The sequence below is a fragment of the Chenopodium quinoa genome, unplaced genomic scaffold (assembly GCF_001683475.1).
Source record: "Chenopodium quinoa cultivar QQ74 unplaced genomic scaffold, ASM168347v1, whole genome shotgun sequence".
Classification (NCBI taxonomy): domain Eukaryota; kingdom Viridiplantae; phylum Streptophyta; class Magnoliopsida; order Caryophyllales; family Amaranthaceae; genus Chenopodium; species Chenopodium quinoa.
In genome coordinates, this window is record NW_018743051.1 from 1,028,353 (window position 1) to 1,054,278 (window position 25,926).

Here is a 25,926-nt window from a genome sequence, read left to right on the forward strand (position 1 = left end):
CATGTTTGCCTAATAAAAAGTATTTACATGCCTTACACTTATACGTACTTAGCGTTTTTGCTAATCTGTTTTCCTTTCTGTTTTGGTTCGCCCTGTTTACCATTTTGGTAAGCAGTCTTGATTTCAGGTGTGAAGTTGTTCGTACGCATACTAGAGTCGGGATTGGGATCACATAGATAGGAATTAATTTTATTTATGTATGGACAAGTTTTTATTGGTTTATTTTGAAACAATTATTATGGTTATTCATATTATTAATAAAAGTTAGTTATTTTTCCGCTGCAATTTGAGTAATTAATTAAGCCTTACGTTTTCACGTGGCGGTAATACGCCCAAGTCTATCTCTACGGTATTTGTATACGTATAAATATAGTATTTACGTAGCGGGAAATTTGAGGGTGTTACAAAAGTTGCACATAAAAATTAACAGAGGTAGTATATATGAAGTAGAAGTAAGACCTTACCATGACGTAGCATTCACAAGGTTTATACTACCATACAAGTTGAGGACTTTACACTTACTTTAGTAGAGTTTATTCTACGTAGTAAAATGTTTATAACAACAATATACCTGCAATTGAAATATATATGAAGTAGAAGTAAGACCTTACAAGGATGTAGCATTCACAAGGTTTATAGAAAACGAGTAAGTTTGACATATAATACATTAATCCGTGGTTTATACACACGGGTGTATAGTGCTCATCGTACACCCGGATAAATAAAAAAAAGGCGGAAAGAACATCCTGTGTTTCATAAAGAACATACATGTATTTGACAAAGAACATGTTTGTATTTGACAAAAACATGCATTACCAAAGAACATAAAGATATAATAAAAAGAACGAGATAAAAACTTGATAAAATTTTCTGAAAAATTACACATTATTAACGGGAAAAATTTAGAGGTGATAAAAAATCGAGTAGGGCCGGGCCATATCATAATTTCTTGTGCCCAAACCCGTAGAAAAGTAGCGGGTTTTCGGGATTTTTTCGAACCCGGTTCGAGTTTTAACTAAAAATGTATTTTTAGGTTTGCCCAAACCCACCCTATTTCGGGCCGAATCGGGTCGGGATGCGAGTCATGCCAATGTTGATCACCTCTTAAAAAATCCTTACCAAAGAAATCATTTCCCCAAAAAATAGTTTTCTATCTCTCCAAAAAAAATTCAACTTCCCATAATAATTTAGTTTTTTTTTTACTCTAACATTATTTTCAATTAAAAATAATTTAAGATTTCAATATCAAATTTCAAAATACCATATGTTAAAAGAACATAATTTATATTGTAAAGTACATATAGTTAATACCTAAATAACACACTAATTAAACTCAAAGAATATACGATAATAAAAGTAATTTAAATATGACATATGATAATAAAAAATAGAATTTGGGAGTCACTACGACCTTAAAGAACATACACGCCAAATTCAAAGAACATACTTTGTATTATTAAACCCAAAAAAAATATATGTTTATCAACATATGTTAAATAACATAAGTTATAATTTAAAGAACATATAATTTTACTCAAAGAACACACTGATCACACTCAAAAAACATATTAAAGGTATGTTCTTTGTCAAACAAAAGTATGTTCTTTATCAAACACTATATGTTCTTTCCGCCTTTTTTTGTTTACCCGGGTGCACCATGAGCATGATGCACCCGGGTGTATTATCTAATTTTCATAATACATAGTACTACTATGTAATTTTAAGAGGCAACATGAAGTCCTATCGAACAAAAACATTTCACAGATAAACCCAATCCAAATAAGTTCTAATCTAAACATGGTACTTTAGTTAAGTTAGTAAAGTATTTGAGAGTGGTAGCGTAATTTTGAGAAATGAAGTAAGCACGGATACTATATCAGAAAATTTACAACATGTTTGTATGGTGGAAATTGTAGTCGAATATGGAAATCTGTACTTATTTATAAAAATCTCAAAGAATTCTCCATCAATTTGTTACCCACAAGCCAAGGGCTAGGGGGCAAGTAATTTCTTTTTTTTTGAAGGGAGAGGGGGAAAGTAATTGGGAAGAAAGAAATTTTAAAAAAATAAAATTAAAAGACAAAATTACCATTACTAAGAAAGGGAGAGAAAGAAGTAGGAGAAATATTCATAAGGGCATATGTGTAAATTCATTAATTAATTAAAACATACATTCATCACACAAACAAACAAAAATGAAATTAAAAAAGGGAAAAAAAGAACTACATGCCTCTTCTTGCGGTAACTGCAAGCGTATGGGCTTCATAAACTCTACTCCTACTTTTCTAATTTCGAAACTCTTGAACGTTTGAGAATGTTGCTCTAATTCCTTCATAATTTGCTTGATCTATTAGAGCCGCTTTAGCTTCAGCTTGACATGCCGAGGAAGCGAAAACAGGGCTTTTTCCCCTATCAATTACAACACCATTATCTCCTGGCTATGTTGGGGCTAAACAATTTCAAATTAAGCTCACCTTCCACCTGCCATTATCATCAAGTAGATCACTCACACTCCACTCTGATAGCACTACCATCTAATCTTGGCAGTTGTGAATCAATATGTAAGTTCAATAAAAACGTCTCTGTGTCATGTAGACCACAATGATAAGGGGATTCGAACACTCAACCTTTAATAAGAAAGATAATTACTTAAGCATCTAAGCCAATTATAAACTATATTATAAACATGAAAATAAATGTATATAATTGATAATCACACGGTCTAATTAAAGTAGCAACCGGTGTAATGTCCGGGCCACACACTAATTTATATTCTATACGGAGTATTTTATACCAGCTGATATTAAACTATTGTTTATGTTCTTAATGCTTGTCTTGCTCTTATTTTTTTTTTTTAATGTTATTCAGTATGTGTAGATGTAGATTACATCCATCAAAGTATGAATCTAAGATACATCTATCTATTTTTTTGATTTTTTTGGTGTTGGTAGAGAGTTGTGGAGGGCAATGAAGGGTACAAAATTTATATTTATGGGCAGTAAAATATGGTCAAACTTAGTATAAAAATAATGTAAAAAATCGAAAGTATAAATTGCTCATTACTTTTATACTAAGAATGTTGCACAAATTAAAAAATAATATGAACAAAGTCCCTAAATGATCACACAAATCCCATATCAGTATATCCACACATCAAATTCGCACCCAACAAAAAGTTGCACACAAATTAATCAATAATAGTTGGGAAGAAAAATAAATAAATCCAATCAACATACAAACCGAAATGAATAACAAATTAGGCAAGAAGTAAGATCAATCCTACCTTTAACAAACCACGAACACATGGTTCAGGATCATACAATAATTTCCGGGGTTGGGGAGAGCAAAAAACAAAAGCCCTAAAACTACCTTAAAATCTTCAACCAATCTTTGTTCCTCCCAAGTCAAACAAATAAAGAGTTAGCTTAGTTACATTTTAGCAACAAATTGGACATTGTATTAGTCCATTTTCATTGCATTCTCCACACTTAACCATATTTTTGTTATTCTCATCCAAAACCTTACAACTTCCATTACAATCCATACACATTACAAACCTTATTCCACCACACCCTTGACACCCAATTGAAGCTGTTGCAATCCCTTCTAACAACCCTTCTAGTTTCCCTTCTTCATCCAACCTTACAACTTCTTCGGCGCCTCCGATTATCCTCCCTTTAACAAACACGATTGGCACTTTTACTCCCTTTGTACCCATCAACTTCCTTAACTCTTCCTTAAACCCGGAATCCATCGAAACATCCCTTTCTATCACTCGAATGTTGTACGATTCCACTACTGATCTTACCACATTGCAATCCTCAAACGTCTTCCTGATCCCTCTCAGTGTTGTTGTATATATGACCACGCAATCCTCGCCTCCAGGTGGGCATTTCTCCGGATATCCCTCGAATAAAGTCGAAGAAGAGTTATGGTTATTCCTCGAAAAGTACTTACTCTTTGAAACTGATTTAACTTCTTTAGAACATACCATTTCTTTAATTTGCTCTTCTTTTTCCATTGACAACTCCTTCTCAAGTGAATCAATTAACTCTGGATCGAACAACGGGCTTAAGCTTTTCCTCCTCGATGATGAAACCCCTGAATTACTCCTCCTTGGACTGTCCATTGAACTAGCCTTTCGAATTTTATTAGTCGAATTCGATGAAAATTTCCATGATTTCAACCCACCTGATCTTGTAGTATAACATTGCTGTTTTTTAGTGTTATCAATTCCTCTGTTTTCTTTACCTCCTAATTTATTATTACCCTCTTTTGGTGAACTTGATTGACTTGTTACCAATCGCTTGAAGGGGCTTCTCTCGCCTCGAAACCCCGGCTTCGAGGCGAGTCCTTCATCTTCACCTTCACCTTCAAGATCTTCCATTAATTCCCAAGTGTTAATCACCTCTAATTCTTCCTGTGATTGCAATCTTTTTGACCCAAAGACTCCAACTTTAGTACCAATTTCTTCCTTTTTCTGCTCTGATTTGCCTTCATTGGTGTTCTCTTTCTTCTTAATTGATTGGAAATTAGAAGAAGAGGGAAAAACAACATGGGTTTTGTTCAAATTTTGATTTTGGTCAAGTTTAAGAACACCAAGTGTGCTAGATTTAAGGGAAACAACATGATTTGGCAAATCTCCACTCCCAAACAAGAGTTCTTGTTTAAGATTTTTCTTCAATAATTTGGATGATACACAACCCATTGATTGAAAAAATTAAAAATTGAAAATTTGATTGGGGTTTTTTTCTTAATTTTTCTAAGTAATTTTCATTTGGGTTCAGTTTAATTGAGAAGTTTATTGAAGGGGGTGAACAGGTGGTGGAAGATAATAATGAATTGAAGGATGTTTCAGAATTAAAATAATTTTGAATGTTAGGGCGTTTTTTTAACCGTTATCTCCCTGTCTAGAACGGGACCCCCAACGGTCGGAAAAAGAAATTCGAATAAGATCTGTTGTCTGTTGCATTGGTGTGAGTTCTGGTTTATTTAGTGGATACTGGATATACCAGTACTTCACTTTTCTCACTCCTAGCTAATCCTAGGCACCGTGCCGTGCCGGGCCGCCGCGGGCCGTGCCTGGCGGGCCACGGGCTGGTTCGTGCCGTGCCGGTCGTGCCGGCGGGCCCAGGATTTCGTGCCGTGCCGTGCCGGCCATTTTCACAGGCCAGCCCACGGCACGGCCCTCGTGCCTGGCGGGCTCGTGCCGTGCCGGCCACGTGCCGGCCTGCGGGCTGGCCTGCGCGGGCTGGTGCAGTTTTCATTTTTTTTTTTTTTTTTTTTTTTTTTTTTTTTTTTTTTTTAATGACAACATTATAAATTAATAAGTTTATAATGTATATAAGTTATAAAATTATAATTATAAGTTTTATAAGGTAACTTATAAGTTTATAACTTATAAGTTATAAGTTATTAAGTTATGAATTTTATAATTATAAGTTGAATATTTATGTTTTATAATTTGTATATTCAATATTTATATTTATATATTTACTTTATACTATTACTTTAAAATTTAATGTTTATGATTTATTAGTAATTGGTATAATTTTATTTTTTTTTTAATATGAATTTACAAATTGTAACAAAACGGGGAAAAAAGGCAAATTGGACTTTGGATGTGAATAATGCGTACTTTATATTATTATTACTTGAGTTGAGAAAATTGTACAATGATAACAATGATAAAAATCATACAATGATGGTATTAAACAAAAATTGGAAAATGATAAAATTGATATTTTTAAAATCGTACAATATACAATAATTGTCTATTCTTCTTCTCCTTCTTCTTGCTCGTCTTCGTCTTTGTCTTCGTCTTCGTCTTCGCCTTCAAGGTCATCGGCTAGTTGCATAGATTGGGAACTAGCCGAACCCGAACCGGAAGCGGAGGTTCCTTCTTCGTTGTCGTTGTGGTCGTAAGAACGGTCTTGTGAGCGATTTTCCGCATCCAACCAATCTTTGAAACACACGCACATTTCTAGTGTTTCGGGTTTTAGACTTGTTCTTCTATCGTCTAAAACCCTTCCGGATGCGCTGAAAGCTCGTTCGGAGGCGACGGAGGAAACTTGGATAGCAAGAATGTCTCGTGCCATTGCCGCCAAAGTTGGATGCTTCGAGCTTTGTTGTTTCCACCATGCAAGGAGGTCGAGGCTGTTTATCTCATCGTCGTCCATGCCTTTGGTGAAGTCGTAACTCAGGTACATCTGCAACTCCGAGACGTCGCTTTGCGTTCTCCTGATTGATGAATCACCTGAAAACCTTGAAATCAAGTTAGTAGCTTGTGAAAATAAATGTTTGGCCTTCTTACTTACGTTTTTGGATGGTTGGGAAGGCCCTGAGCGAGGAACGGTGCCATATTTGGCTTCATAGACTCTATATAAAGCAAAAACTGATCCTTCACATTAGTCTTATAGTTTTCTACATCATCGTCAAGAAACATGCATTGAAAGTAAATGTCAACTAACATAAATGTGTTTTCATACTTTTGCCTAGGATCTAATATGGAAGCAAAAATATAAATCAAAGGAATCTCACTATAATATTTACGCCACTTTTTTTCCATTGCTGGAAGATACTGATCATAATCACTTTGATCGCGATGATCAGCGAAAAGTTGGGCGAGTAAGCATGCATTAGAAAGAAAGTTTTGAGCACAAGGATTGTAAACAGTAGAAAAACAATACGTCATGTTATATAATAACTGTAAAAATTGCATATATCTTTCACAGTTATTCCAATCATCATCATACAAAGCATTTTGTGGAAATTTTTGGTTGTAAAATAATGTTAACGGGCCCTTGTACTCAATTGCCTTTGTTAACATGTCATAGGTGGAATTCCACCTAGTTGGGCAATCGGTTCTAATTTTTATTACCCTTATCTTTTGTTGTTTTAGAAAACTCTTCCATTCTTGGTATCTCATGTTAGAGCTATTAATAGACATAATAGCATCTCTGATTTTGCTGTAGTATGGGCCAATTGCCCGAACTCCATCCTGTACACATAAGTTAAGTACATGGCAAACACATCTAGTATGAAGAGCTTCACCGTCTAATAGTACATCGGTTAAGTTTTGTTTGATAAGATTAGCTGTGTATGTCATAGAGGTTGCATTATCAAAAGTCATAGACATCATTTTATCTCGAAGGTTGTATTCGTCTATTGCTTGCATTAAATGGTGAGCAATGTTAATGCCGGTGTGTGGGTATTCCAGCATTTTGAAATGTATTATTCTTTTTTGTAACATCCATTGATCATCTACCCAATGGCAAGTCACACATAAATAGTGATATTTATAACCACTATCCCAAGAATCGGCTGTTAAAGATACTCTACAGTTAAGGTTACTCAATTCGGCTTGTAACCGGACTTTGTACTCTAGGAAATTTTTCATTGCGGCGGAACGAACGGTTTTCCTAGAGATTCTTTTATTTTGGGGTTGTAGTGCTTTGTTAATGTAGGTGTTGAATGCGTCACTTTCCGAGAAAAGAAAAGGTTGTTCGGCGTGTACTATCATTTTTCCTAGTTCATCCCTATCCCTCTCATAGTTGTATGTAAAGCCGTATGGATGGAATTGGGAAATTTTGGGCTGGGTTGGATCACTAGCTGGTTTTGCACAAGCTTTCATGTGTCTAGATAAGTGTCCCGTCCCGTTTTTGGTAACTGCCGTGAATACACTATTACATGTTTTACATTTTGCCCATTGTTCACCATCTTTACTTAGGACAAAATAACGCCATACCTCACTCCTTCGGTTTTTCAAAAGTAGCATCTCAGTTTCGGCTAACCATTCATGATGTGTGTGATGGTTAGTAGGGGGACTAGTGGGAGTGGCAGTAGAAGGGGTAGAACCGGAGGGAATTCAGGTACTTTCTTGGCTACCTTGGCTAGAACAATAGTTTTGTTGATTACCGATATAATTAGGTGGAAATTGGTATGGTGGTAGTGGAAATTGGTTTAGTGGTGGTGCTGGAAATCCCGACGTATTATATGGCTCATAGCCCGGGGGGAAGTAAATGGGGTCATTGGTTTGACTCGTAATTTGGGGGCTCGTTGTATTTGGTGGTTCCCTAGAACTACTACTACGGATAAGTCGGCCTTTCCCCCTAGACCTAGATGATGGGTTGTTCGATGCCATAATTAACAATTAATTTTTTAATAAAAAGTGGTTAACTATAATAATAATAATTAATAACAACAATTTTAACAATAAAAATATCAATAATAATAATTAATAACAACAACTATAACAATAACAATAACAACAAAAATAAATAATAACAACAATTGTAACAATAATAATAATTAATAACAACAATTATAACAACAACAATAACAATTAACAACAATAATAATTAAACAAGATTATTCTAATAATAACAATAAAACAATAATAAATTTAAGATTAGTTTAGATCTTACAACCGTGCTTCAACGCTCCACTAATTACGATTACGAACTTTTTAATTTTTTCCGATATTAGGAAAATAATTAGAGAATTTAAGAGAATAATTAGAGAATTTAAGAAAATAAGGATTATTAGAGATTTAGAGAATATAAGAGATAAGAAGAAGAGATTGTGATTTTGTGATTTGGGAATGAAATAGAGGTGAGTATTTATAGAATTTTTGGCAAAAAACTAGCCGTTTATAGCCGTTAGCCCGCGGGCCGTGCCTGCGGGCCAGCACGGCGGGCCACGCCCGTGCTCGTGCCGGCCCGTGCCTGCGAATTCTCCACCATGTCCGTGGCACGGCCCGTGGCACGGAAGTCGAACTTCGTGCCGTGCCGTGCTTGACTTCGGGCCGTGCCGGGCTGCGCCGAACGGCGGGCCGTGCCGGGCGGCACGCGGGCCAACCCGGCCCGTGCCCAGGTTTACTCCTAGCACTATTTTATTAAGTTTAATATTCAATGACTCGAGGATTCACTTTGTTGTCGAAACTGATTTGTATCCGATAATTTGTGTTGAAGTATTTCAAACTATATTCAAAATATATATGAATATGACTCGTATTAGATTTTACCTAAAATTTTACGGAGTACTCAACTTAAATCGAGCATATAGTTTTAAAAAAACAAATTCTACTAAAAATTAATGTACTTGTTAATTAAAAATTCATTGATCAGATTGTGTAATTACTAATTAGATACTAATTGATTTATTTATTTATTTTTTTTGTTGAAAAGATACTAATTGAATTTAGATATGAATATGGCCTCAAACACATAAACCTAAATCCACAAACACATTAATTAGATGACTCATCACCCAAATATGACTACCAATTGGATGTTGGTGTAGTGGTGATTGAGACTACACTTGATAGGGAGGACCTGTATTTGATCCCCCACAACAACAATCGGGATGTGACTGGAATTGATCCCCAAATCCAGATTAGCCCGAATCGTTTATAACACAAAAAAAAAAAAAATCACCCAAATATGGCTTGTTTGATCGAAACAACTCAATTATCTATCACCCAATCACCCATTAAAGCTCTAGTGTAATCCAAGGTAAGTATTGTTTTTTAAGCCTTTGTCAAAAAATAAAAATTGTTTATTTTGCTATCTTAAGTTCGGGGGGGGGGGGAGTAAATCATGCCCCAAAAACAATCTATATTATATATTTTCAAATTTTATATGGCGAATCTAATTTTGCACAAATATTTATTGCAAATTGTAGACACCCATTTGTGTCTCCCCAAAACCAAACCCAGTGATGAGTACCTTTCACGTCGAATCATAATCGAATGAAACGAAAGTGTGGAAAGTCTAGCGTTGCGGAAAATTTTTATTTCTTTTCTCTTCTCTCTGTTTTTGAAAACTTTATTTTAGGAAAACAGCCAATCCAGTTTGGTTGGTCCATGATATAGGTCCAATAGTAGTGTAGTTGGATGGGGCTTACAAAGACCTTTCCAACGATATATTATAAGCCCAATTCCGATGAATATTGAGGAAATTATGGCCAATTTACCAAACTGGGTCCGGTTTGAGCTTTATATACGGCCCAATGATCTAGGGGAGGGCCTAATATGATTTATCATTCCTAATGCAATTATTATTATTTTGATGATGATTATTTTATTTATGATGATTATGATTATTATTATGTCATGTTTATTGATCATAATGTTGCTTGATATTTATTGTTATCGCTTGATCACCTTTATGCATGTTGAAGGGAATTGGTACTTGTAATCACACTTAATAAGATAATTAATAATCTTGTTAGGGTTAATATGATTATAATTCAAGTGATCGCCAATAATAGATTTATTTGTGCATTAATATTAAACCAACATAGATTAAACATGTTTAGGGTTAATCCTATTGATTGCATGTTAGTCAAAAAGCGCACATGAATACGAGCAGAATAAAGTAGAGGCCTATTATTAGGGCAGGTTCAATCTCTTTTAGATTGGATTTGTACCATCATCCCCGAACCCTTATTTGGTTCATGAACTTATGGAGTTGACGATTTCTTGGATCGTTAAGGGGTGTAACCTTCACCTCGTGAACGGTTTACAAGTTCCTAAAAAACTTGTTGGCGACTCTTTTGCTCTATCTTCTTCCCTTTTGGACGCCATCATACTTTAGTGTATGATCACAGTGGGGTTCAAGCTAGTGGGATTTTAAGGCTTGAAATTATTCCCTACAGTTTTTTGGCGACTCCACTGGGGAGGATTTCTATTTTAATTCCTGAATTTGTTTCGGCAATGATTTAGAATGAGTGGATGAGACTCGAAAAGTTCTAAGTATTTCATGTGCGTAATTTTGATTAACATTATTGTCATATGCATAAAAAGGATCTCATTGGAAAGACCATCCGTAATGAGTAAAAAACATAGGATTTTACACATAGGAAATTTGAGGAATGTCTTTCACAACTAGGACTGAAATAACACCGCGCGAAACTGGAAGATTTTATCGAGCACAGAAAGCTGCTGAGGCATGTGGGAAGTAGCGTCAGGGGCCAGAGCTTGGCGCCACACTTTTAGCCGTAGCGCCAGACGCCAGTGTTGGCGCCATGCGCTACAGTTAAAAAGTTGTGCCAGTCTCTGATTTCTGGCGCCAATTTCCCCTAATACAGAGCCAGAAATATGCGTTCAAATTTCGACCGGTTTTTCGTATTGTTTGCTCGATCCTACTTCCTGATTGAATTTTTTCTCACTTTTCTGAAACCCATATGTGTTCTACATATGGACATAACCCTCTGGAATTCATGCTCCATCTACCCGATTGAACGCTCCGTGCAACAAAGGGTACATCCGAGATGTTGAATTCACCAAACCATGGAAGCGAGTTTTTTCTAAAACTCGCGGTGTCCCATCCACTCGCGCCAACCCTTCACGGTTAGGCTTCCGCGCGGTGCATCCGGACTATTAACCATGGTCCCTCTTTGACTAAACCATATTCCGAACCTTAGAGAACTAGAGCCATGGTTAGGTTGCGAACGTATTGCATCATATCGTGCCTACTTGACTAATTGTGCATTATTTGTTGTGCATATATATTCTATGTTTCTCTTAACCGTTTGTTGACTTGTGTTGAGATTAAATAAATTAGTGACTTAAAGAAGTTTGCCTAATTAATTAATTAATTATTTAATTTGAGTCAATAAAGTCTAATTTTTCAATCGGAATTGACCTAGTACGACTTTAGGCATACCCCAGTTGACTAATAATACCGAAAACAGTCCCAGACCGAAGCTCCACTAGTGGCGCCAAGGTCTGAGCTGTAGCGCCACACTATGGTGTGTAGCGCCTGACGACAGCTATGTTGTCTGGCGCCAACCTCCACAGTGTGACGCCAGTCCTGTCGCTTGGCCGACAGTTCGGATTATTTGTCGAGTCATCACCTAAGGTCTAATTAATCAGTTTCCTGTTTAATTCGGTTAATTTTGATGTAAATAATGTTTAATTGAATCAATGATCGAGTTTAGACACTAAGTCCCATGGTCTTACACAAGAGTCCAAGCATGTCACTTACACTCAATGCACACACCAATACACATACTTTGACCATGATTAAGAGAGTCTTGTGTGCGCGTTTTTTCCGTCATTTTTTTAGGGGGGTAAGTCGGATATTTATCCTCCAACATAAAAATAATAATACTTAGTTCCCTAAAAATATGTACGTTATTTTTGCCAAAAATATGCACCCTTTTATCTTTTTCCTCTTTTTCCCTTAAAATAAACCATAAAGTCAAGTTGATTCGAGTCAAGTAATTAAAACGCAAAATGGTTTAATTTACAGCGCGTGGTCAAGAAAAGAAGGAAGATTAATCAAAGATAACCTCTTCGTACAAGTCCAACTTTTCGACAAACCTATAGCTCGCAAGAGGAAAGCAATAGTTATAATGGCAACTCAAGAAGAAGTCAATGATCTTAAGAACCAACTGGCTACTGTGACTGAGACACTGAAGCTTCTCGCACTTAGGATCGACGATCCCGTGAAGCAACAACAAATGGACCTCATGCAAGAGAGTTTAAGCAAGTTGTCCAGTGACTACAAGTTTCAAGAGCTTACATCACAAGGGGTCTCGGTGGACAAAGATCTTCTTCCGCAGAAGTTCAACGCCAACGACATCCCAAAATTCAGAGCAATTGACAACCCTTACTTCCATTTAAGAGCATTTGAAACAATAATGAGTATCAAGGGTATTGATAATAAGGTCTTCCCTTCTCTGTTCTCACTATCTCTCGAGACCGTTTGCCAACAATGGTTCTTTTCTCTCGAGAAAGAAAAGACCTCTACCTGGGAGTCTACAGCAAACGCTTTCGTTGATAGGTACAAGTGCAACATCCAAGTCGAGACCGACCATAAAGAACTTGAAATTCTCAAACAGAAAGAGAATGAAGGCTTCACCTCTTTCTTTAACAAGTGGAGAGAAACCTCAGCTAAAATGATTGAGGTGCCAAGTGAAAAAGAGTCTGTGAGACTGTTTATCAAAAATCTCCAAGAAAAATATTCCAAGCATCTTAAATATCGAAATAACCTCCATACCTTTAAGGCTGTTTATGACATTGGGATCAATATTGAAGATGACTTGGCTAAGTCAAAAGCTGCCAACAATAACTCCAACAGTGGCTGGAAAGGAAAGAAGAACGACAATCCTTCTTCTTCCAAAACCGCCCACTCAAATAACGTTAGCACCTTTAATTTAGGAGAAGTTCTTGCCATGAACAACCAAGGACAGAAGAAACCATTTAGGAGGAACTTCACTCCTATTGGCATGAGTTATGACACCACATTTGATCGATTAAATGCAAAAGGTCTTATAACTCCCATTGGACCATTTGGGGACCTACCAGTTGAGAAGAGGTCGGTTAACTGGAACCCCAATGCACACTGCAAGTATCACCAAGGTAGGGGCCATTTTACTGAAAGCTGTTGGAAGCTTAAGGAAGCTATCCAAGACCTAATCGACAATAACAAACTGCCGTTGCCCCCTGCCAGTAAAAAGCCAAGCATCGACAATGCACCTCTAGCTCATACTCTGGCTATCTCCGACGAGGAAAACGAGATTGACCCCTTATCTCTCATTAAACCTGTTGAAGAAATCAATGCCATAGAAAAAGAAGAGGAGATCTTTTTCGATGTCAAAAGATAACCTTCCAGAACCTGCAAATAAGGAAGACATACAATTGCTCACACTGTCTATGAAGGAGGCATCACAACTACTACGTGAAGCTCTTAAGGTTATGAACGAACTCCACAAGAAATATGATGAGCTTCCATGTCCAAAGGAAGAACCTAAAAGAGAATTCACACCAGTAAAAATGACTTTTGAGGCAAAGTATTTTCCTTTACAAGTCACTGAAAAACCCAAGAAGAGCAATAAAATCTACACTCCAATTGGGATCCCATACGGGCAAATGTTCGAAATGCTCTCCGAGAGTGGCGAGGTCAAACCTCTCGAACCGGGACCATTCGAGTCATTAAAAAGGAAAGATAGATATTACTGCCAATATCATCAATCAAGGGGGCACACTATAGAAAACTGTTTCAAATTCAAGGATTTGGTACAGAAAATGATTGATGAAAAGAAACTAGTCCAAGCCCAACAAGAAGAGGATATAACCATCAATGGAGTTTGGGATAGTGATGAAGAAGACGTCTACCTAAAGAACATAGTAGGACCTTCACCTTCTGTATCATACACCACATATGACATTTGGGCTGAAGAAGATTCATCAATAGATGTCCTCACAAGATCTGGGAGAATGCAACCTCCCGTTTCATCGCAACCTATGCCCACCGTACAACAAGTTCCCATACCTATCATCGAAGACAATGATATTGTTAAACAGTTTAAGAAGACAAAAGTTGAGATGAATGTGTGGAAGCTCCTGGCAACATCTCGAGAGCATAGGTTGGCTGTAATGAATGCCTTGGATAAAATCGGGATAGATTCTGACACTACTCCTGAGGGACTAGCCAACTTCCTCACAAGTGACCTCCCTAGTCCGATTAATTTAATCACCTTCTCTGACAAAGATTTACCCCCAGAAGGTGACAGACATTACAAGGCATTAAACCTCACGGTAGTCTGCAAAAGGATGAACGTTCCCATGACTCTTGTAGACAATGGATCGGCTATCAATGTCTGTCCACTGAGAACTGTGAGGATGCTCGGCATAAGGGACGAAGATTTAACTCCGTCCACGCAAGGAATAAGAGCCTACGATAATACTCGCCGTCAAGCTCTTGGCAAAATAACCCTAAATGTAACGGTAGGAGCAATAGAACATGCTACTACTTTTCAAGTAGTAGACATCAAAGCCTCATTCAATTTGTTGTTGGGACGCCCTTGGCTTCATGATCTAAAGGCCGCCCCTTCATCTCTCCACCAACAAGTGAAAGCCATAGTTGGAGGAATTCCAATCACTATTGATGCTTCGCCAATGAGAATAAAATCCATAGAAAATCCAATCATTAACGTGGAGCACAATGAAGATGATGAAGACCTATGGGGCTTTAACGAAGAAGTCTCCTTAATCCAGGAGGATGAAAGGACATCTCTTTGCCATGGCCCCCATTCCAACATGATTGTCAACACCATGCTGAAGAAACAAGGACACTTCCCTGGAATGACCCTAGGAAGGAAGAAAGGGATAGCAAAATCGCTGGAGTCACCTGGCCTCCCTAAGCTAGATACTTTTGGACTTGGTTTCGAACCGACTCGGAAAGATCTCAAGCGAGCCCAGGAAAAGTTGAAGGCGCGTAGGGACGCTTGCATTTAAAAGAAAGCAATTCCAATGGATCAGTACCCTCTTACGTTTAATGGTCAGTTCATAAAAGAAGGAGAGGACTATCCATGCCATGAATTTCCCGAGCCATTTGTTGTAAACGGCATAAGACAACCAGGATTCGAGATTTTCTTGGATTGCTACTTCACTGATGAAATCCCAACTCCCGTCCACAAGGAGAAAGCACCCCCATGCTTTGACTTTAACGTCATGGGATTACTGTTTAGGCGAGAAAAGAATAAGCCAACTTACGAAGAAGATAACTCCTCGCTCATTCAAACAGTCCTACAAAGTGAAAGCTTCGACCCCTTGAAGCTAATTACTCCAGCCGAAGGATCACTACAAGGGTGGCGCAAGACTATCAAAGTAACTACTCCAAGCGGAAGGAAGATATCAACCACGACAGGGCAAGGACCGATGTTCGAAGAGTCATCTAAGTCAGAGTCTTCCCCTTTAGAGTCTTCTAAGTCTTTAGTAGTAACACCTCCCCCTCCTATTTCTTCTCCAAGGATAGTTAGTGATCCAGTCCATGAGGACATATCGCTCTTTGATGTAATGATCTCAGAGTAATAATATTTCTCATTCTCCTTACTCCTTGTGTTCTTCTCTAACCCAAGATGACGAGCATTGCTTAGCTAACGATGAAAAAGACAAAGAAATTATTAAAGCAATGGAAACACTCGAAAAGAAAACACCGGTAATCGAAGAAACTGAAACAGTTGACATCTCGAATGATTCAACTCATAAAAGAGAATTTAAAATCGGACTAACATTGAATAAACAAGAAATAACCGATTTAATTAACTTGCTTAAAGAATTTATCAATGTATTTGCTTGGTCATATGCAGATATGCCAGGCATTAATAGAGAAATAGCTCAACACACTATACCACTAATTCCAGGAATGAAACCTGTAAAACAAAAGTTGCGTCGAATGAAACCCGACGTAGCACTTAAAATAAAAGAAGAATTCAAAAACAAATAACTGCAGGTTTCATCAAGGTATCCAAATACCCCGAATGGGTCGCCAACGTCGTCCCAGTTCCAAAGAAAGACGGAAGGGTAAGGATGTGTGTTGACTATCGAGATCTAAATAAGGAAAGTCCAAAGGACGACTTCCCTTTGCCACACATCGATATTCTGGTAGACAACACGGCAAATCACGCGCTTCTCTCATTCATGGATGGATACGCAGGGTACAATCAGATTCTCATGGCAGAAGAAGACATGGAGAAAACAACCTTTATAACACCATGGGGCACTTACTGTTACACGGTAATGCCATTCGGGTTGAAAAATGCGGGTGCTACTTACCAACGTGCAGCAACTGCCTTACTTCATGACATGATGCACAAAGAAGTCGAGGTATATGTCGACGACATGATTGTGAAATCAAAGGACCGTCCAGGCCATCAAGTAGCCTTAAGGAAATTTTTCGAAAGGCTAAGAAAGTATAACATGAGGTTGAATCCGTCAAAATGTGCTTTTGGAGTCACCTCAGGCAAGCTCTTGGGATACGTCATAAGCTCTAGAGGAATAGAGGTAGATCCAACCAAGATTAAAGCAATCATGTCAATGCCACCGCCCAAGACTGAGAAACAAATTCGAGGATTTATTGGCCGGTTGCAATACATAAGTAGGTTCATATCAAAACTGACAACGATATGTGAACCAATCTTCAAGAAGCTTAAGAAGAATGTACCAGTAATATGGGATGACGAGTGTCAAAAAGCCTTTGAAAAGATCAAAGCCTATCTCGCAAATCCTCCCGTATTAGCGCCAGCACTTCCCGGAATACCTCTTAGGTTATATTTGACGGTTACCAAAGAGACAATGGGAGTCATGCTAGCACAAGAGGTAGAAGGCAAAGAGAACGCAATTTATTACCTAAGAAAAAAGATGCTCGAATACGAAACACGCTATACACCACTCGAGAAATTGTGCCTCGCCTTGGTGTGGGCCACAACTAAATTGAGACATTACATGTTGGTGCATACCGTTTTCGTAGTCTCTCGATTAGATCTCAAGTATATGTTCAAGAAATCTACACTCAATGGACGTATTTCAAGATGGATAGTCAATCTAGCCCAGTTTGATGTACGGTTTATGCCACAAAAAGCTATTAAAGGATCCGTGGTGTCAGACTTTCTAGCAGACTTTCCAATAGAAGGCTCGACGCCAATACAAGATAATGAATTTCCAGATGAAGACTTAATGGTCACTGAAGATGATACTTGGACCTTGTATTTCGACGGAGCCTCAAACCAAAAGGGGTGTGGCGTCGGAGTGCTACTAGTATCACTTAAAGAAGAGCACGTTCCAATCTCAATAAAGATTGATTTCGACATTACCAACAACGCTGCTGAATATGAAGCATGTGTGGTAGGCCTTGAAACAACCTTGACATTGGGAGTAAAGAAGTTAAGGATAGTCGGAGACTCTTCTTTGATCATCAATCAGATATCTAAAAGGTGGAAAGTAAGGAGCAAAAGCCTAGCCCCTTACCAAACCTATCTGGAAACTCTTACCGATCAGTTAGAGAAGGTAGAATACACATATCTACCTAGAGAAGAAAACCAATTTGCTGATGCCTTGGCAAGATTAGCCTCAATGGTTAGGATTCCCACGGAAATCGAGCAAATGCCTCTAACTATCGAAAAAAGGCACAAACCAGCATATATCCAGGCTATAGAAGACGACGACTTAGTCCAAGGCGAAGAAGAAGAACAAGAAGAAGAACCATGGTACACAGACATACTCAATTATGTCACCAATGGAGAATACCCTCCTCATGCTGACAAAAGAGCAAAGCGAGCATTGAGACTTTTGGCTTCTCAATATGTACTCATAGACAACGAGCTACATAAAAGGGTACCTAAAGGTCGAGCCCTCCTATGTGTAGGAAAAGTGGATGCACGAAGAGTAATGAGAATAGTTCACGAAGGAATCTGTGGCACTCATGTAAACGGCAAATGTTAGTCCAGAAAATAATGCGAGAAGGATATTATTGGACTACAATGAATAGGGATTGCCATCAATATGTAAAAAGATGCCCTAAGTGCCAAATTTATGCCAATTTACAACATGTCCCTCCATCTTTTCTCTACACCTACACATCGCCATGTCCATTCTCTACATGGGGTATTGACATAATTGGCAAAATCACTCCCCCAGGAACAGGAGGCCACGAATTTATCCTAGTAGCAATCGATTACTTTACGAAGTGGGTCGAAGCGCAATCATACGCTAAACTCACTACAAAACATGTAGCACTCTTTATTGAAAGAAATATTATTTGTCAATACGGAGTCCTACATGAAATGATAAGTGACAATGGAACTCACTTTCAAGCCGAATGTGAAGAATTGCTACAAAAATATGGCATCGAACATCATCATTCGTCCCCTTATAGACCTCAAGCGAATGGAGCAGTCGAGGCAGCTAATAAAAATCTAAAGACTATCATCGAGAAAATGACAGAAAATTATAAGGATTGGCCTGACAAGCTTCACTTTGCATTGTGGGGTTATCGCACGTCAATCCGTACATCAACGGGAAATACGCCATTTTCCTTAGTATATGGAATGGATGCCGTACAACCTATCGAACTAGAAATACCATCTCTACGCATTACGCTAGAGAGTAAACTCGATGAAGTAGAATGGACTAGGGCAAGATATGAAGAAAATTAATTCTACTCGACGAAAAACGACTAGAAGCTCTACATCACACTCAGTGTTACCAAACTCGTATGGCTAGACATTTTAATAAGAAGGTCAAGACAAGAAATATCAAATTAGGGGATTTGGTATTAAAAGCACTAAGGAAAAATGTTTTAGACCCAAGGGGAAAATTTAGACCTAATTGGTCTGGCCCCTACATTGTCAAAACAATCCTGTCAGGAGGTGCGGCAAAACTAACTGATATGGATGGCAATGAATTCTCAAACATGACCAATCTTGACCAACTTAAGAAATACTACCCATAATTACTTGAGTAGGATACTCAAGAGAGCTACGTTCGGCCTGATTCCTTAAGAAAGGATACGTAGGCAACCCTTTACGGGTGGGGCTACTTTATTTTTCGACATCTCTGCGTTCCAGAATCAATTAAAAAGTCAACAGAAAATCGGCAAATTATCAGCGTCGCAGAACAGAGCCTGGCGCCAACCAGAAGTCATCAGCGCCAACCGATGGAATTGGTGCCTGGCGCCAGACCTCAATAGCTGGCACCAAATGCCAATGACTGGCGCCAATTTGGGAATAAAATCTGGGAAAATTTCGGTGTTTTTCGGAAGATTTTTGACTTCCGTACTCGAAGAATTTCTGGAAAATTAATTTTTTCGATTTTCATTGCTTTAATAAAATGAATTTAAAGTAAACAATTTAATTGAAAGCTAAAATTTCATTAATAAAATAAAATTACATTATTGATGGAATTTAAATAAGGCTGAAATAAATTAACTTTAAATAAAAATAACAATCTAAGTCTAATAAATCTAAAGCTAAGCAATGCTTTTAATCTTTCTTTTCCTTTCTAGCTCTTTTCCAATTCTTTTCTGCTTCCTCCTCTTCATCCATTACTTTAACTAATAGGCATCCTTTAGAGGACCTACATACAATTTTGGAGTAGATAGTCTCCCCTTCAGCTAGCACTCCATGCTTCTTTTCCACCCATACTTTTTTGTCTGTGGTGTTAGCTTTCCTTTTTCCTTTGTCTTTGGTAGTATTTTTCTTCCTAGGCATTGTAGGTGTTTTGAATTCAATTCTTGCACCTAAGCGTTCTTTGGTAGGAGTCACCCTGTCACCTAGACGATTCTTCACATCGGTTCTACCCTGATCAATGGAATATTTCTTCAGCAACCACTTCTTTACATCATTAGGCAAAGAATGATGAACCTTTTGGGTAATTACTTCCCATAAAGGTCTAGCGCTCTAGTAAGCATCGAATCTATCTACTTCTTGAGATACAGGGTACTCATAGGGAGGACGAAGATCCCCGGAAGGAATATTTTGAAGCAAGCCGTATTGTCTTTTTACCCTGCAGGGATAATAATAGGTTACACGAGACAAGCTTGGAAGACGGCAGAAAGGTTGCTTGTTAACACCAACCATCCTTTCTATTTTCCACCATGGGATGACCCACTTGATAGAAAAATCACGTGATTCAAACAAAATCACGTGATTCAAATATTTTTCTCCACCCATGACGCCCAATTTTAGGGATGCGCTTCTTCCTTCTCACGAAGCAATTGGGAGTATATTTTTCAATGTCATCCGGAGGGCTAATTAATCCTAGCCTCTCCATTAGCCACATCTGTAAAAAAAAATTGCAATGCAAATAAATTATTATTACAATACCAAAATATATTTTTTGATTTCTGTAATTAAAAATATTATTTTTCTACCTGTAATAAAATTGGAGAACCGCGAAGAGGCGCTTTTGGGTCCCTTTTCAATTCATCGAGACTAATCATGGTCTCTCCAACTATTAATGGCATTGGATTCCTCCCCGATTCAATTTGTTCTAGTACAGTGGTGATAATTGATTGACCCTCATTATTTTTACCACTACTAAGAAAAAATTGATTGAGCATGCAAAATAAAAACGCCCTTCTTCTATATATATGAAAAGATTCAGAAAGAGGTTTATCAAAATAATAGCGTGCAAATTCTTTCAAATTAACCATATTGCCATCTACTATTTTTGATAAATCCCTTTCCTTTAAATTAAAGAAGCGCTCAAAATCCTTATAATAGTATGCATCTACTCTAGGGATTACTACGAGGTCTATTGCAGGGAAGCCTAATATAGCACCAAATTCCTCTGGCAAAGGGCTAATCTCATCATACCCTATTCTGAAACAATGCGTATCAACATTCCAAAATTCTAAAGTGGTATGTATGAAGTCTAGGTCTAGATCTACCCCCTTGATGACATAAAATCCCCCCAAGTGAAATAAATCTAATTCTTTTTTGTCTCTAGCATTAAGAGACCGACACCATTCATGAGTGTATTGGGTGAAGGTTTTAGTGGCTAAAGACATGATTATTATTTTTTCTAAAGAAGAGAATAATTTTATTCGCTGGAATTATGAGAAGAATCGGCTGGGCAGGGGGCTATTTATGCAGAAATTGCGAGAAATTTTAATCAGAATGAAACACGGATTCAGTGTCAATTGGCGTCAAACCCCCGATATTGGCGCCAACCGCCAGAGCTTGGCGCCACACGTTAAGTGTAGCGCCTGGCGCCACACGCCATAGTGTGGCGCCAGCTGGCGCCAAGTCACCAAGACAACCGTGCGTGCTCAGCTTGCGTTTTTAATATTAAACTCGAGTCGGTTAATGACTTTATGGCTCCGTTTCATATTCCTAAACATCTTTACTATCTTTTTTTTTCTTTTCTTAATTAATTAAATATAGCTATTATTTTTAATTCATATTATTCTTTTTTTGGACTTTATTTTAAATTCCAAAACCCGACATTTTTTTTATTTTTTCCTTTTTTTATTTTTTCTTTTTGGGGGAGAGAGTCGGATAATATCCTCCATCAATAATAAAAATGACGGAGTTTTTGCGCAAAATTGTTGTCACACTTCTTTTGCACACACTAACATACACATAATAATAAACAATCAAATAAATTTATGATAACATAAAAATACAATGTGTCTCTAAATGATGAGTTAAAGGCAAAGTTCTATAAAAAGTCAAAATAAAATATATACAGGAACAAACTACGGCGCCGGAGGACGTAGGCCCATCATACCATAAAATTGCGCCGTACGAGGAGTCACCTCTCCATCGACTCCAGCTCCAGCTTCAGCACCAGTCTCCGTAGGAGGAGGGAGACTTAAGATAGGACCACTCCAGCCAGGATCAACCTGAGGCTGAGGCCGCGGAGGCTGCTGTGATGACGAGCCGACCTCGTACATCCCACCACCTCTAAAAGCCGAGGTAGCCTCTCTTACCGGTGCAGCAGGAGCACCCTCAGAAGAAGATCCCGAGCCCTCAGCAACGTCGGCTCGAGCAGCCTCAGAGCGACGACGTCTCGAGCTAGACCTCGCGGGATCTCTCCGATAGGCTGGCCCTGCAAAAAGAATTAAATCAGAAACAAGGTAAAACTGAAGCAGTAATGCAAAAATAATGAGTAAAGAAAGACTACCTCTCGGACGACATCATCTCGACGACAGGTGGTCGCGTTCCTCACCCGGACAAGCTGGCTCCAGAAGGCATCTACGCATCGTGCCATAGCTGAAACCACCTCGCGTGAAAACTGTCAGAAAAATAAGTCAGTAAAAATGCATGATATATGAACACAAAATTCTAAAAAAAAAACTAGGCTTACTCGAGTCTGGTGGCGAGGAATCGACCGCTCTACGAAGCGCTCGCCCTCGGGAGCCGGATAAATCATCTCCTCGATCGTCCCGTACATCCCCTGGTAGTGGATGGACATACGGGGTGGCACGAACTCAGCAGCACCGTCCTGATAAAATGGAAAAAATCAGTAAAGTATTAATTGGGGGCTATTTAGCGAAAAATAAAAAGCTAAGAATCTTACCCTCACATCCTCAGCCGGTACAGGGGCTGGAGCTAATAAAGGTAGTAGCTCCACAATATAACACCACCCGAGGATCACATGGGACCGCCAAGGGGTACCAGCTCCCTCAGACATGCTCGACAACCACGCCTCGTCGAACATATGACGTGGTGGAGCGGCAGGAACGACGAAGACATCAGAAGAGTGCTGTCTAGCGACTCTCTCTCCTAAGTACGCGACCGCTCCATAGGTCCCCAGAAAATAGCGACGCTCAGCAAAGTACTGTGCGGCTAATCCAGGGACTGTCCAACCGCCCCACGGTCGGTATACCACCTCAGGTCTCTATAAAAAGCATCAATTAGGCAAGAATATATCTAAAGCACCGTGGAAAAGCAAGATAAATGATAAAAGTCATATCGAGATGATCCAGCTCCAGACACGTGCAGTAGACATGTCCACATGGTGGCCGCCCCAAGAGGCGCTCACCGGAAATCCCCTCGGCGATGGTCTCGCCGGCTTAACGGAAGGAAAGTACTCGTAGAACTAGATCTACAAGGAGTTAAAAGTATGAATAAATGCTAACTAATATGTAGGGCTAAAATTTATAGGGAATAATGTTTACCTCTACGACCTTCCAGAAAGCAGACAAAGCGACGTTCGTCTTAAAGGACAGGTGACGACACGAGTCCCTCAGCGCATGAACGAAGTCAGCATAGGCCAAGCTGGCCCAGTCATAAGTCCCGATCCGCTGGAGATCACGGATAGCAGGGAGGTAGTAAAGCAATGCCCTACTACCCTTGTCAGGGGATAATGTCCCTAACAACAATATCAGCACAAAGATGCGCACCCGCTGTACTCGGGTGGTCGCATTGTCATCAAGAGCCGCTGCCAGCGTCGAGCGGCGAATCCCTCTAGCACTGAACTGAGTCGTCTCGACCTCAGCTCGGGCCTGAATAGCAATCGACCCCAACAACTCCTCGACCTCTGAAGAGAAGACGTCGATCCCACGTTAAACGTCAGTGGCACAGAAGTGAACTCCATTCCTGTGATGAGACTGAAGTCCGTAGGGGTGACCATCATCTCGCCCCAAGGGAAGTGAAAGGTGTTAGTGGTGTCCCAGAAGAACTCCACCAAAGCGCGTACTACGTGATGACCCCCGCTGGAGGCGACCATAGCCTCGGAGGTCTCAAACAGAGTAGCTAGCCCGCAAGACTCTCATAGGAGCCTCGTCTCAAGATCCCTGACGATGTGCATCCTGTACAAATCGCCTAAACCGTCACAGCCAGAGCCGTGATGCCGTGTCCTCCCGGGCTCGGTACCCCATCTTACCCTCTCGGAAATGTGGTGGCCAGGGGCGAAGAACAGAGTCCGCTCATCCCACTCCGGAAGCCGACCAAGCGAAGTGGACGGCGTGGCGTCGTCCTTTACGGGCTCATGCTCCCGTCTAGTGTTTCGGGACCGTGAACCCGAGCCTCGTTGTCTAGCCATGATACATTGTGCAGAGTCATAATAAATTAAGGACCTATAGTATCTAAGGTTCGCCTAGCCGCATGATACTATGTTCGCAAAAACAGAGTACGTAGTACTAAAACAGAGCACAAATTCAAATTGAGCATGACAACATTTTTCAAGCAATCAAACAAATTCTTGCAACACTATAGTGATTATTGTGACAAATTGGACAAGAATTGCTAGCAAAAACATCAAGAACGAGTCACATTGTTCTTCACGACCTTAAGAGGTCCAACAATGGCAAATTGCTTATTTCTTCACCAAATTGAGTCAAACAAGTCTCAAATTACTCCCAAGGCAATATAAAAACATAATAAAGCAATTTCATGGCATAAAAATTGACAAACAAAGCAAATTGAGCATCATAAAATTCGAATTTTCATGAAATTGGTGAATATTCATGCCAAGAATTCATAAAAACTGATGTGAGTTTGAGGAAAACTTACATAGATCGGGAAAATAGATGAGAAGAGCTTTGATTTGCAACAAATTTGAGCGAATTCGGTTAAAAACGAGCAAGCAATGAGCAATTGAAGCTTTCGGTTTCCTCGAGCAATTTCGCGACGAACAGAGCAACGAAATGAAGAGAAAACGGGTATTTAAAGAGATTCCCGTGCTGGCGCCAGTCCCTATGCATTGGCGTCACAAGTTGGTGCCAACATCAGCGTCTGGCGATAACACCAAATAGCTGGCGCTGATGGTTTTTCAGCGACGCCAAAGCATCCAGCCACCCGTTGGGGTTGTGCTAGCCTTCTGCAACATATTTTGGGTTCCTTGGTACACCAGTTAGCCCCTCTAAGAAATTTTACATGATTTAGTAATCGGCTTGATTACATAAAGTGATCGACTTGATAAGAGATCGTCTCACTTAGCTTAAAGCGCCTAAGCATTGGCTCATTAGCAAAAGGCACCGACATATAGGTTCAAAAGCAAAGAGCACCGACATACAGGTTCAAAGAAACAAGAGCGCCGACGTATAGGCATAGCGGAAGCAAGTTCAGGCGAACTTTTAAAGATCGACAGGCATTGATCTTCGGTAATTTCCTTTGGAAAATTATCGCATCAAATGAGGATGGCTTCATGAGAAGATATCTTCGACATCATTCCCTAGCTTGCGGAGAGTTGTCACGAACAGCATGAGGATTATTTCAAGTGAAATAATCTTCGATAGTATTCCCTAGGATGTGGAATATTATTAATGCGGCTGAGGATTATTTCAAGCGAAATAATCTTCGATAGTATTCCCTAGGATGTGGAATATTATCAATGCGGCTGAGGATTATTTCAAGCGAAATAATCTTCGATGATATTCCCTAGGATGTGGAATATTGTCAATGCGGATGAGGATTGTTTCAAGAGAAATAATCTTCGATAATGTTCCCAAGATGTGGGATATTATCATTGCGGAGAGGATAGTTTCAGGCAAAGAAATCTTCTATTTGGAAGCAGTTACAGGCATAGCGGTTTTCAAGCGGGATGACATTCTCTAGCTTGCAGGAGGTCATCACACAAATTGGTTACTTTCAAAGACGTGTGCTTGACGGTGGAAGATACGCGTTTTTTAACTCTTTTATCTGTTTAACTAACGCTAGTTTTGCAGATATCGGCGTTACAAGAGTGAT

The 25,926-nt window shown here is 39.1% G+C and overlaps 1 protein-coding gene across 1 annotated transcript; it reads right to left on the reverse strand.

Moving 5' to 3' along the window:
• Window positions 1–3,118: 3,118 nt before the first annotated feature.
• LOC110731013 (uncharacterized protein At3g28850-like) lies at window positions 3,119–5,030 on the reverse strand. The gene has a single exon (XM_021910870.1). The coding sequence runs from the start codon at window positions 4,706–4,708 to the stop codon at window positions 3,437–3,439; it is 1,272 nt and encodes a 423-aa protein (XP_021766562.1). The 5' UTR covers window positions 4,709–5,030; the 3' UTR covers window positions 3,119–3,436.
• Between the last annotated feature and the right edge of the window lie 20,896 nt (window positions 5,031–25,926).